Source organism: Helicoverpa zea, chromosome 3 (genome assembly GCF_022581195.2).
Source record: "Helicoverpa zea isolate HzStark_Cry1AcR chromosome 3, ilHelZeax1.1, whole genome shotgun sequence".
NCBI classification, from domain to species: Eukaryota; Metazoa; Arthropoda; class Insecta; order Lepidoptera; family Noctuidae; genus Helicoverpa; species Helicoverpa zea.
Window position 1 is genome coordinate 13,667,245 of NC_061454.1, and position 12,757 is coordinate 13,680,001.

General features: G+C 42.2%; 1 protein-coding gene across 1 annotated transcript in view; it reads left to right on the forward strand.

Annotated features, from left to right (window-relative positions):
* The window catches only part of LOC124646333 (transmembrane protein KIAA1109), a 46,983-nt gene that overhangs the window by 12,420 nt on the left and 21,806 nt on the right, over nt 1-12,757 (forward strand). Inside the window, exons 12-30 of the mRNA XM_047186457.1 lie at nt 324-416; nt 1,574-1,722; nt 2,284-2,464; nt 2,767-2,934; nt 3,212-3,423; nt 3,838-3,967; nt 4,214-4,444; nt 4,823-5,105; nt 5,337-5,471; nt 5,852-6,019; nt 6,524-6,701; nt 7,042-7,236; nt 7,714-7,860; nt 9,756-9,974; nt 10,288-10,410; nt 10,778-10,921; nt 11,194-11,293; nt 11,536-11,753; nt 12,073-12,177. Coding sequence (XP_047042413.1) covers nt 324-416; nt 1,574-1,722; nt 2,284-2,464; nt 2,767-2,934; nt 3,212-3,423; nt 3,838-3,967; nt 4,214-4,444; nt 4,823-5,105; nt 5,337-5,471; nt 5,852-6,019; nt 6,524-6,701; nt 7,042-7,236; nt 7,714-7,860; nt 9,756-9,974; nt 10,288-10,410; nt 10,778-10,921; nt 11,194-11,293; nt 11,536-11,753; nt 12,073-12,177 — 3,179 coding nt within the window. The remainder of the gene's footprint in view (nt 1-323; nt 417-1,573; nt 1,723-2,283; nt 2,465-2,766; nt 2,935-3,211; nt 3,424-3,837; nt 3,968-4,213; nt 4,445-4,822; nt 5,106-5,336; nt 5,472-5,851; nt 6,020-6,523; nt 6,702-7,041; nt 7,237-7,713; nt 7,861-9,755; nt 9,975-10,287; nt 10,411-10,777; nt 10,922-11,193; nt 11,294-11,535; nt 11,754-12,072; nt 12,178-12,757) is intronic.

The following is a 12,757-nucleotide window of genomic DNA, read 5'->3' on the forward strand; positions in this document are numbered from 1 at the left end:
TAAGAATCAGGAGATTCTTAAGGCAAAATGTGCCTGATTAATGTTTTCCCATTAAGATTTGATCCATCCAAATTGTCTAAAGTCAGCAAGAAATAATGTAAATTATTAGTAATTTGTCACGATACACTAGTTTTAGTATCGTTCATTTAATTTGGATGTCACTACAATTAAATATATTGATTTTACAGTGACTATAATTCTTAAATCAATCAGCCAGTTGAATGTCTTACATTGTCATCTGTCTTCACACACCATAGAGCACAACCCTCCAACCCCTCTTATAGTTAACCCCCTACATGTACATTGTGCTAATGTCCCGACAGTGCGCGGTGCACAGAGCAGCCGCGCGAGCCTGGTGTTCCCCTCGCTGCCATTCTCCACCAGGAAGCCCGTGTTCCATGACGACGCCATCGCTAGTGAGTAGTACATTGTGCTAATGTCCCGACAGTGCGACATGTGCACAGAGCAGCCGCGCGAGCCTGGTGTTCCCCTCGCTGCCATTCTCCACCAGGAAGCCCGTGTTCCATGACGACGCCATCGCTAGTGAGTAGTACATTGTGCTAATGTCCCGACAGTGCGACATGTGCACAGAGCAGCCGCGCGAGCCTGGTGTTCCCCTCGCTGCCATTCTCCACCAGGAAGCCCGTGTTCCATGACGACGCCATCGCTAGTGAGTAGTACATTGTGCTAATGTCCCGACAGTGCGACATGTGCACAGAGCAGCCGCGCGAGCCTGGTGTTCCCCTCGCTGCCATTCTCCACCAGGAAGCCCGTGTTCCATGACGACGCCATCGCTAGTGAGTAGTACATTGTGCTAATGTCCCGACAGTGCGACATGTGCACAGAGCAGCCGCGCGAGCCTGGTGTTCCCCTCGCTGCCATTCTCCACCAGGAAGCCCGTGTTCCATGACGACGCCATCGCTAGTGAGTAGTACATTGTGCTAATGTCCCGACAGTGCGACATGTGCACAGAGCAGCCGCGCGAGCCTGGTGTTCCCCTCGCTGCCATTCTCCACCAGGAAGCCCGTGTTCCATGACGACGCCATCGCTAGTGAGTAGTACATTGTGCTAATGTCCCGACAGTGCGACATGTGCACAGAGCAGCCGCGCGAGCCTGGTGTTCCCCTCGCTGCCATTCTCCACCAGGAAGCCCGTGTTCCATGACGACGCCATCGCTAGTGAGTAGTACATTGTGCTAATGTCCCGACAGTGCGACATGTGCACAGAGCAGCCGCGCGAGCCTGGTGTTCCCCTCGCTGCCATTCTCCACCAGGAAGCCCGTGTTCCATGACGACGCCATCGCTAGTGAGTAGTACATTGTGCTAATGTCAATAAGTGTAACTTAAGTATACAGGCGCGAGTTAAAAGTCAGGACTATTTTGTATCGGTGAGTGAATTTTTGAATAAATCATAGCTAGAGAGTCCATTTCTGCTAATTTCGTCCCTATATCATCGTGCATAATGTCAAATTTAGATTGTGAAAGCAACGATACCTCCTTACAATTTAGCCAAGAAATCATGTCTCTCTGTAAATGTTATTCATCAAGTTGACTTCTCAACCCCCACTCCTCAGTAGATTACGGGACCCTGAAGGAGGACCTGCCGACAGTGGGGTCCAACCCATCCCTGTACTCCCCACACGGTAGCGATGAGAACATCAAGAACGATCGCGCTAGAGAAGACCTGTACCAATGGATGGCTAAACAGGAGCCTATCAAAGTGGTAAGTCTTCGTTGATGCATGCTCAAATCGGAAACTTGATAGTAAATACATGTTGCGTATCTATTCACTAAACACATAGGTCTGTCCCATAGATTAATATTGTTAAAATAGATTCAAAACGGCCAATTTAAAATTATTGAGATATCAAAATGATGTAACATTTAATTGATAGTAACTACAAGATTCTTTTATATGAAATTTAACGTTTAATTTGTTTAGTGAGTACTTGTGCAAGTGGGCCTTTGAATTCAATCAATTCAAAAATATACTTCCCTAAATGTCTCATGCATGATCCATGATCACGACCCCCAAAGTCAGCTTTCACTAAGTGTCTCTCAATGTCAGTTTTCATTATACTTTTGTGTCATTTTCACAATCACGTCAATAATACTTCTAAAAAGGTTCAAATGACACTTTCTAAAACTGTCATTAAGATCGCCCACATACATTTTACATTTTATACCATCGCATGACACACCACACGGCATATTTTGGGGTGATCACATAACTCGCAATGCCATACCATACGGTGAAGTACAGCACGGGTCTCGCACTAACCAGGAGGCAAAGAGCAAGAAGCCAATAATCCCCCCTTCGAAGATGAACCCGCGCGCCGTGGCCGCCGCCATGCCTGCCTGCAGTCTGTACCCGCTGCAGGGATCGCTGATGCTGCTGGATGCTCATCTAGTGTTCCAGCCCTTCTTGGCTGCGTTGGGAGTGTCGCCGCATCAGGTTACACAGGGTATGTTATTGTTTTGCTGTTATTGTTGATATTCAATTGTTCCTAATATATATAGGTACCTTTTAATGATGATAATATGGGCGGAGATCTGGATGTAAAACCACCAAACATGAAAATAAGAGCAAAGGCAGCCTAATTGGCGCCTGAAGTATTGCCTATTTGCTGTTGGCGTCAGCACTTATATCTAAAAAGTTTACTTACCAGCACAATAAATAAAATACTTTTATGTCATTTTCTAGCCTTTTTAAATATCCAGGCCACCAAAACAGTACATTGTACATTATTGTATTGCCATAATCCAGGAGAATCGAAAAACAAGAGCGGGTCAGGCGAGGGCGGCAACAGCGGGCCGCCAGCACTGGACTCGCTCGGCTCCAAACTGTCTCTCGTCGCGTGGATGGACATGTTCCGCATCGACATCGTCGTCAGCGACCTGGCCGCTAGGGCCAGTCGACAGGCGAAGGGGAAGAGTGAGTTGTCTGGTGTTGTAAAAGAGATAAATTGTTGTAGAAATAATGTTATATCAGGTTTTTTATTAAATGAAAAAGGGACACACAAAATGTGATCTATAATTGAGTGGTTTTAAGGCGTAATGTGGCTCTCGGAACACGTTTCAATGGTGTGTATTATCTCAAAAATGTGCAACGAAGTGTTCAAAAATTTGAAGGTTCAGGTTAAACCAGAACAACTTAACTCACTAACTAGTCAAACCTCACACAATGCTCACACCTCTTTCTATCCCCCAAGGCAGCCAAACCCACGCGACAATTCCATCAGAAACCCCGGCCTTTCTATGTGAGAAGGTGTCCATAGACGTGGACTTGAAGAAAGTGGCGGACATGGCAGTGGACGACCTCATACAGCGACAGAACGTGCTGTACATATCGAGGGGACAGCTCAAGAAGCATATTAGTACCATGCTCAACTTCAATATCAGTATACGGTTCATTTCGCAGCAGGTTAGTTTATAAAAATTACAAGTTTAAGCTTCCCAGCACATTTACTCTATTAATGTTATGTTATGTATGTCTATGTGTTGTTAGTTTGAGCGCGTTTTAGTTCAGCTGCAAATAAGTTAATGGTAAGTGTTTTATAAGCATGATCAGCAGTTATTTTGACCAGTCTTGATACTTTGGTTCAATAGAAAAACTAAATTTTGGTTTGTTGGTGAAATTCGTTCCAATAGATCAGAGTCTCTCCTTTCTTTGTGCGAACATTTAATACCTATATTATAGAACGGTTGATGGCATATTTTAACCATCATCATCAGCCTTTTTATTGTCCAACTTGTACAGGCATCCTCTCACACAGAGAAGAATATATCCTTCTGTATATTTCAATCAGTTAAATAAACCTGCAATGTTTTTACCCAGGTGAACATGCCGCTTCTCCGTCTGCTGCATCAGATCAGCAACATGTACCAGAACGTGAAGGACACGCAGATAGAACTGCGCACGCAGACCAAGATCTCGCACCGACAGAACAAACATACTTCGTCTTCAGGTAAGGAACTATTGGCTTTATTTCAGCTCATACATTGATTTCTATTTACCTACAGTAATTATTATTATACTGGTTTTAGTAGAAGAAACTATTCAATAATAGTACAACTTAGTTCAAATAATAAGTTGCCCCTTCCAAGTTGGACACTAGTAACTGAAAACCTTTTTCGACTTTTCCGTTAGATAAATTTTAAGATATATTAGATGTAATATTCAGAAAATAACTAATCAGCTTCTATCTCTCTAGTATCAGACTTCAGAGAAAACCTAGTAAGCGTGACCTCCCTAGAGAAGGAAGTTCAGTACGCGACCCTAGAGCCCAAATGGGACCTCATGGCACCCACCCTGACCCCCGAGCTAGGGGTGTCAGTACCGCAGTCATTGAGTCAGCAGAAGCTCAGTCAGCCGACCAGACCAAGACCACAGTCGTTCGCGCAGAAGTTGAGATCTACCGGGAAAAGTGTTAAGGGGAAGCTCGGTAAGTATTGCTGTAGATTATGTTGGTTTTACCACTTACATGCCACTGCATACTGTTCTGTAAATACTGTAGTAAAAAATACATTGTCAAAATACTGTTAAAAACTGGCGAATTTAATTATTTGTCTTTGTCATTTACTATCTTGTCGATCCCTATTGCATCTTTTTTATATATATAATGGACCAAAACCCATCATGTCCCTTCTTCAACCCTTTATGTGCCCGGGCCGCGGTAACTCTTTCGAACAATCCTTAAAGCAGAAAAAGAACACTCACTGTCAACTACGACAGAATAATTTTCTTGAAATTCGTATATCCCCGTTATTTCTATGACGTGCTCGCATAAACAAAATATGAAAACGTGCATCCTTTACTCTAGGCTACAGCTCTCTAAACGAGGGCGCACACACACCTATGTACGCAGCGGGGGTTGGAGCAGGCGCGGGCCGCGGTGCCGGGCCCCACGTCACAGCCGGCACCCCGCCGGGCCCGGGGCCGCACGCGTCGCTGGGCTCCCCGGTGGGGCCCGGGCCGCACGCGTCGCTGAGCTCGCCGTCAGCTGACGCGGCGGATGGCAAGCTGGCCCCGAGATGTTGGCGGACAGTGTATTTGCTGCTCGATTTGTATGCCAACATGCCTGATGCTGAGACTATCACGCACAGGTAATACATTCTATACATAAAAATAATGTGAACTGAAACTTATTTAGTTGGACAACTAGACTATTTATTTTACAGAATAACTCCAATCACAGACTGTATAAGAAATTTAATTGTTGAACGAACAGTTTTACTATTGAATGGAGATTTTAATAATAAAAATATTACCAATAAATTAGATTGCAAAAACTATTTTGTTTAAAGCTTTGTCTTAAAAATGTATCATCCCCACAGGTTTTCCGTAACGACAGACATTCCGGAACACTACCGTCACAGCCGGCCCGCGCGGCCGAGCTCTCGCGAGCAGAACACCAGTAACTCGTCGTCTAGCGCTGCTAACATGGGCATGGTGGTCGTTGGTGTTGCCAGGTAACTGTTTTTATTTGGCTTCCTTTAAGCATTACGCCTCTAGGTATTACGCCTCTTGTTCACACACGTTTTACTGCCGTAATTTTTTTAGTAAATTAATCGTATGTTGCTCACGTACACTACAAGCTAGTACCACGACTAGTGCCTAACGTACTAGCTTGTAGGGATACACGGCGACGGGATCGCGCCCCCCGATTCTTAAAAAAAAAAAGATTTTAAATTGAACCACATGTAGCTGTTGACTCGACCGTAACTTTACCGTTCTGTGTGCAGTCTCTAAAAGTAGTGCACAACAGTTTTGGAACTGTGGATGTGTATAGGGACTTTTGGAGCTGATCGTATAAGCTTGCATTTTTGACACATACACCACCTGTCCCCAGGATCCACCGCACCCGTCTCCTGGCGTCGCTGTCGGGGCTGAAGCTGGAGGCGGAGATCACGTCGCTGCAGGCGTCGCTGTCGGCGTCGCGGTCGCGGCAGTGGTCGCTGAGCGGCAACCTCGGCCGCACCATGATCGTGCTGCTCGAGGGGCTGGCGCCTAACCATCAGTACGTTAAATGTTATTATTTAGTTGTATGGTGTTCCCCGACCAGGTTCCTGTCAGCGTCCGTGGGATGTCATCAAATGATCTCGCCGTGGGACCCATCCAGTTCCTTCTGGAACCCATCATGTACCAGGGCCGCGGTAACTTTTTCTAACAATCTCGCAGGCCTTCACGGTTTGGTCTAAAGACTGTCTTCTGAAGTGTTTATACTTATTGGTATAAATTACTTGACATGCCTCTTTCAGAGTAACTGGGTTAAGGGGGTCAAATAGAGCAGTACGTCGTTCCTTGTAAAATCACTAGTACTCAGCTACATCTGGTTAGACTGGAAGCCGACCCCAACATAGTTAGGAAAAGGGCTCGGAGGGTGGATGTCTATAACAGATGCTACTTATCCATTTAGATATCTAGCTTGTAATTCTGAGACGGATTTGTATCATAGTTTTACCGACTCGGATTGAAAATGGTTCTTATACGTATGTTTAAAATGCTCGTTTACAACTTTCAGGACGGTAGTCCGCGTAAGCGTAGGCAAATCCCAAGCCCTCTACGGCTGGGAGGCGGGGCGACAGGGTGCCACCGCCCTCCTCAGTGTGGGCGGAGTTAGAGTGGACCTGCCTCAACATCCCGTGGCGTTACACGGTGTCATGACACGGTCCAGTCGACAGCTGTCCAGTACATTGCAGGTAAGTTTTACTCATAAATGTACAACTACATAGAATAGAATAGAACATGGTAGAAATAGAAAAGAAATCATCGATTTGCAGATAAAATAAATTTACAAACACTATGGCAATTTTTGTACTGTGAATGTATTGAATTGAATATTTGTGTTTCTTTAAATAGTAAATCTGTATTTGTGATTTTTTACCTATTCGGGAAATATAGGTGTGATGTTAGTGATGACTAGCAAGTTTCAATTTCTAGTCAGAAATTTCATATAGGTAAAGCATTGTTAGCAAAATTTGGAAAGGACTAGGCCGATCCTTCATCATTCATTTCAAACTACTCTCTCTTTGTATCTAGGAATTAGGTGTGACCCGCACATCATCCCGTCTATCCCGTGCGGGTCCAGGCGGGCCGGCTGGCGGGGCGGGGGGGTCCGGGTCGTCGTCAGAGGGATCCCCCGCCCCCGCGCCTCGACCTCCGCGTCCGCCGCGCCCGCCCCCCGCACACGCGCTGCTCAACCCGCTGCATCTACACTTCTCTATATTGCTGCAGGTAATAAAAACATTACACAATTGTATCATACCTTTAAGTATTTAAACTGGCGGTCTGGTACGTCCTACGACAGATTCTGTCCAAACTAAATCATCTACTAAATAGTCCAAACAAAGCCTAAACATTTGCCATCTTACCACAAAAACTTTTGAACGTCAGTTTATGCCTTGTCTAAAAAAATGACAAATTATGACGTTGACATATGGTTCATTTTGCAACCAAAATTTTATTAGACAAGTGTAAAACAGTGTTTAAAGTTTTTGTAGTAAGGCCATAAGTTTCTATAGTTGAGACCGTTCATGGGTTATAAAATTACAACGAAAAGTCACATCTATTTTTATATATGTAGATAGAATATAGATAAGGTTTATATATGATGATAATGATAGGTGGATTGTGTGAAAATTGCTGGCTAGAAAGTTACTTGTAACATCACTGGGTAAAGAAGACCTCAGATTAAAATTAATATTTTTTCAGAGCCTGAGCATAACAGCAGCTCTCCTGCCGTCACTACAAGCGCAGTACAAGATGGAACAAGTTCAGAGTTCCGGCGTGACGGGCAACAAGGCGCAATTCACTGTGGAATTACAGCAACACTCGCTCAGCTTCGTTACCAAGTTGCAGGTACATATAAACGTCACAATTAAAATATTATTTTACGTCAAAAATACATCACTTTGAAGATGTGGTAATGTATGCGTTGCGTTAGAAAGAAAGGCCCTAGGATTCAACCCTGTGGAATTCTCATGCTAAATTTACATCTTGCTTTGGAAAGATCACTAGAAACCTATTTATTCATCACTTCGAATGTTCACTCATTATAGTTCGGCCGTTCAGAGAATGCGTTCCTGACACCTATCAGTTAGTCAGGACTAGTGATGGGCACAACATAACACTGAGTTCGTTACCGTTCCCCCAAAATAAACCGCCGCATTATTTTAAGATTATTTTCGTTTTAAATTGGCGGAATCATTTAAAATTTATATTTTAGTTATTTAAGTGGAAACCAAAAAAAGGTAATATTCATATAATAAAATCGTTTTATTTATTCTTTGTTACAAAGTTACAATCTGTATTTCTATGCAATAAAGTAAGTACATTGAATTGAATGTGCGTACAGAATATTAATCAGACTCCGATTCGCTTGAGGAGGTGGTGTCTTCATCATCATCTTCGCCTACGTGTATAATTATATTAGGTATTATCAATAACAGAATCAATCCTGATATCTCGGTCAAAACCTTCCAAAATCAGGTTTTTAGAGCTCTACCTCACTGGGACGCCATGGCGACGTCGCAAGCGGCACAGGTCTGGCTACTTCTGGCATCCAAATGTCGCCAAGTCGAGTGGCCATGGCGTCTCGACAGTCAATTGTTTACGTCGTCGCTCAAGAAATTGCAAGCTAATTGGCGACCACATTGGCGACTGTGTGAGGGAGGTGCGCTTTACCGTGTACATTATAGTGGCTACTGTGGCCACGTCGCGTCGCCAAGTTGCCACGGTAGCCAGAAGCCACATAGGGAACTGTAGCTCGTGGCCACGCCTCCAATTTGGCGACGTTGCGACGTTCCATACATTTCAATACTAACTGCTTGGATACGTAGCCGGCGACGTCGTCATTGGCGTCCTAATGAGGCAGGGCACTTAGTCTTAGCGCACGAAACGACAACAAACGACTATTTAGCGTCACAAAATGACGGCCCATGATGCCATTTGGGGTTACCAATTTCAACCTAAATATAAAAATGCTACTTTCTTTCGCGCGTTCAGTTTGATCATACTTTTATTTTTATATTTCATAAAAGTTATCCTATAGTCCATTATTTTCAAATTCTTAAAAAGAAAAACAAAAAGTATTATTTTATATTATAAGTATAACTGTATAAGAACCATCAACCAGAACAGATTACGATACTTGCCTGTTATTTTTAGCACAGCACTACAAATATAAAGCGCTGACATAACCTTGTAATAGCGCAGTATAGATTTAGAAAAATATTGTTTACCAAGTTATTTGACACTCAATTTGGCACAAAATTACAACATTCATTGATTATTATTGATATAATAATGTTGTTTTAATGCTCAACAATTGTTAAAACGATAAACAACCAGCAAAAATATTTTTATCGTACTGCAACGCCATTACAAAGTTACGTCGTCAGTTCAATCGCGATGTGTCAGAAACGCATTCTCTGAGCGGCCGAACTATAGGCGTGTTGTGTTAACAAGAATGGTCTTAGGATTCAACCCTGTGGAACTCCCATGATAAACTTGAATCTTGTTATTTTTTATGCCATTCACAAAAATACTTCTTATATTGTACTAGGCATTTAACGAGACTGAAAAGTCGACATCCATTTTTGATATAGTTATCGTACTATGTACCAGACTGATCTTATGCGTTATGATGCACACAATCAAAAGCCTTGCTCAAGTCACTAACACACCAAAGAGGCCAAGACAACAATGCCATCTCCACTCTCCCTGCATTACTACACAACCACCTTCTCCCCCAGGTCTCCGAAGCCAACATCCCAGCATCAGCAGCAGTCTGGTTACCAGGAGTGCATGTAGCAGGCAGGGTACTAGAACAGCGTGGTGCTGCCAGACGCGAGGGAGCGTTACTCCGCGCCGGACGATATGTTGCCGCTAGTGCTGATATAGGACTCTTCGAACATACGTTATCTACTGATCTGCTGAACCATCTCGTGTTTGTGCAGAAGGTGTTTATGAAGGTATGTGGTAGAATAGAAGTTGTATATTTATATTATCTAAGCAGGTTGAGTGGTAAAATGACACGGAGCTATTACATAACAGGAAGCGTTATTACAGGCTGGGTTTTGAGATCCTGTGAGTTTTTAACCAACTGCTCAATAAGGAGGTCTCAATCCAAATGTTTCTAATATGGATATTGTGAAGTTGTTTCACAAATTACACAGAACAAATGAATGTTTGATAGATTTGATAAAACAGTGATTTTCAACAATATATTCAGCCATTATCATTATTTTTTTGTCGTAAAGAATTACACGAACGTTGACATTTTAGGAAGTGAACGAGGTAGTACAGAAAGTGTACGGCGGTGAGAAGCCAGTGCCGCTGTGGAACGAGGAGGAGGCCTCCACCTCCGCGCTCAGCAGGATACTCTTCTCACTTACTATTAGAATCAAGGTAGACTGATAACACTTCCTAATGTTTAGTTACTTATAATAATAGGTGGACATTTCAATAATATAAAAAATGAAATCATAATTCTATTTACGTATGAAACTGTTATAGTTGTTTCTAATGCATTGACTTTGTTGCTTGCGTAAGCTCGGGAATGCTGAGTAGTGACTTATCCGAGTCCGAGTCACTCAAAGGCTATGTGCCTGTACATCTACATAAAATATCTGCACCACGAACATTAACACGGTTTTGGAACTCCAAACTAGATCGATAATATTTTATTATCCGCTTTAAACGGAGAATTTTTGGAATTATCCCATATAGATATCATATAGGCTATAATAATGTTATACTCATGAACTTCTTCCAGCGTATCCAACTGACAGCGACAACACCTAGCAATTCAGCGGTCCGACTAGAGACGGGCGCCGTGGAGTTCGAGATATCCAACCGCGTGCAGAACGTACAGCAGCCCACCGAGCCGCATGAAGTCAGACTCTTCGCTAGGGCACAGGTAACAAATCAATTTTAAATTAATATAGAAGTAAAATAACCTTTATTTCGGACAATTTACATACATGAATAAGTTACATAATCGATTAAATCTGTAGTTGGGTGGTGGAGAAAATAGACTAATTCGTTCTTTTTTACACACCTATTCATATATGTAAAGTTTGAATTACACAATGTTATACCTTGATACCTGAAAAAGTTTTCACATTGCTCTATTATCAATATAGGTACCATATGATAAAACATTTTTTTCACTGACTCGAAATTGTGCAGGTGGATGTAAACCTCAGCTTAGGCCAGCTGATCAGAAACGCTATGTTTGAAGAAGCAGAGCCTGAATTCCAGCAGTACGCTTTCTTCAACACTAGAATATGTAAGTTCATCACATCTTATTAATACATAATAATTGTTATCTCCTTTTAACCCGATGGTTGACTGGTAGTGAATGCCTTTTTCAAATAGTCCGCCAATGTACCATTTTGGTACATAAATTATACACAATAATTTTAAATGACATGCAAACACATGAGTTTTGTATTTTTTTGCGCATAATTAGCGCAATTTTTGCGCAAACACCTTTCTTATATATAAATTACTGGTCTATTTCATCTATAGCTATGCGCAACGCATTCCAAGACGAGATGGTATGTGGGGACGACAAGGAGGTGGTACTAATTACCCTGAAGCGGCCTCTCATATACATACAACCTGTCGCAGTCGATAAAGCTATACTCGTATGGCTTAACTACAAGAACGCATACGAGTATTGGAATGAAAAGAGACTTAATTTGAACAAGGAAGTCTTGACGGCTACGCAGCAAGTCTTTGAGAAGGTATTTGAAATTGAACTTTAGTTTCATTGGTATATGGTTGATTTTGGTCTGACTTAACGTTGAGCTTGCTGCTTTTGACAGCTTGGCAGTAGGTCTTTAAGAACCCATAGTGGTGTAGAATATTGAACTTTAATGTTATTGGTATATGGTTGATTTTGGTATGACTTGACGGTTTTGACGGCTACGCTGGTCTTTGAGTTGGTATAGCGGTGTAGAACATATGAAATTGAACTTTATTTTCATTGTGATATGGTCGACTTTGCTATGACTTAATATGTACCCTGATGTGTATTTGTAATTGTAATATAATGTTTGACAGGTACAACTGACGTCACAAATCACAACGCCACATCTAAGCACGTTGTTCTTACAATTGAATGTGGATGATATTGGAATATGTTTGCCGCTAAACCAACCGCCTATGGTGAGTTGCTTCTGTACCCAATTATATTTATTAAAATTTGATGTTTTAGTTACTTTAGCATTTTGATTACATTGACGCTTGCTATAGGGTTAACATTAAAATACCAAAAATGTTTCTATGACTAAGAGATCCCATACCAAAGAACTGTAAAAAGTTAGTATACACACATCCGATTAAGCACTTATTTGCAGATTTCTAGAGATTATGATGCGGCTTTGTCATAAATCTTATTTATATAGATGCGTTGTGGTTAATGTTATAATTTAAAACAGGAACAGTTAATCAAATTCGAGTAGGCAATAGATGCCAATATTTGAAGATATTATAAGTGCTACTCTCTTCTTGCGTCTAACTGATACAGTCAGAAGCAAGGAGAGAGTTGCGCTAATTCAAATCATCATTTTGGAGCGGCGATGTCATTTGAGCTGTGGAAATGATATAAGCTGGTTCCTGACAACGTACTGTGGCCGTATCTCTGAATATAACTCGGAGTGTTCTTAGTTTGAACACGTTTTCCCGAGGCACTGGTAGCGTGGCTAAGCGCCGTGGAGATAATACATACATTTAACACCGATGCATT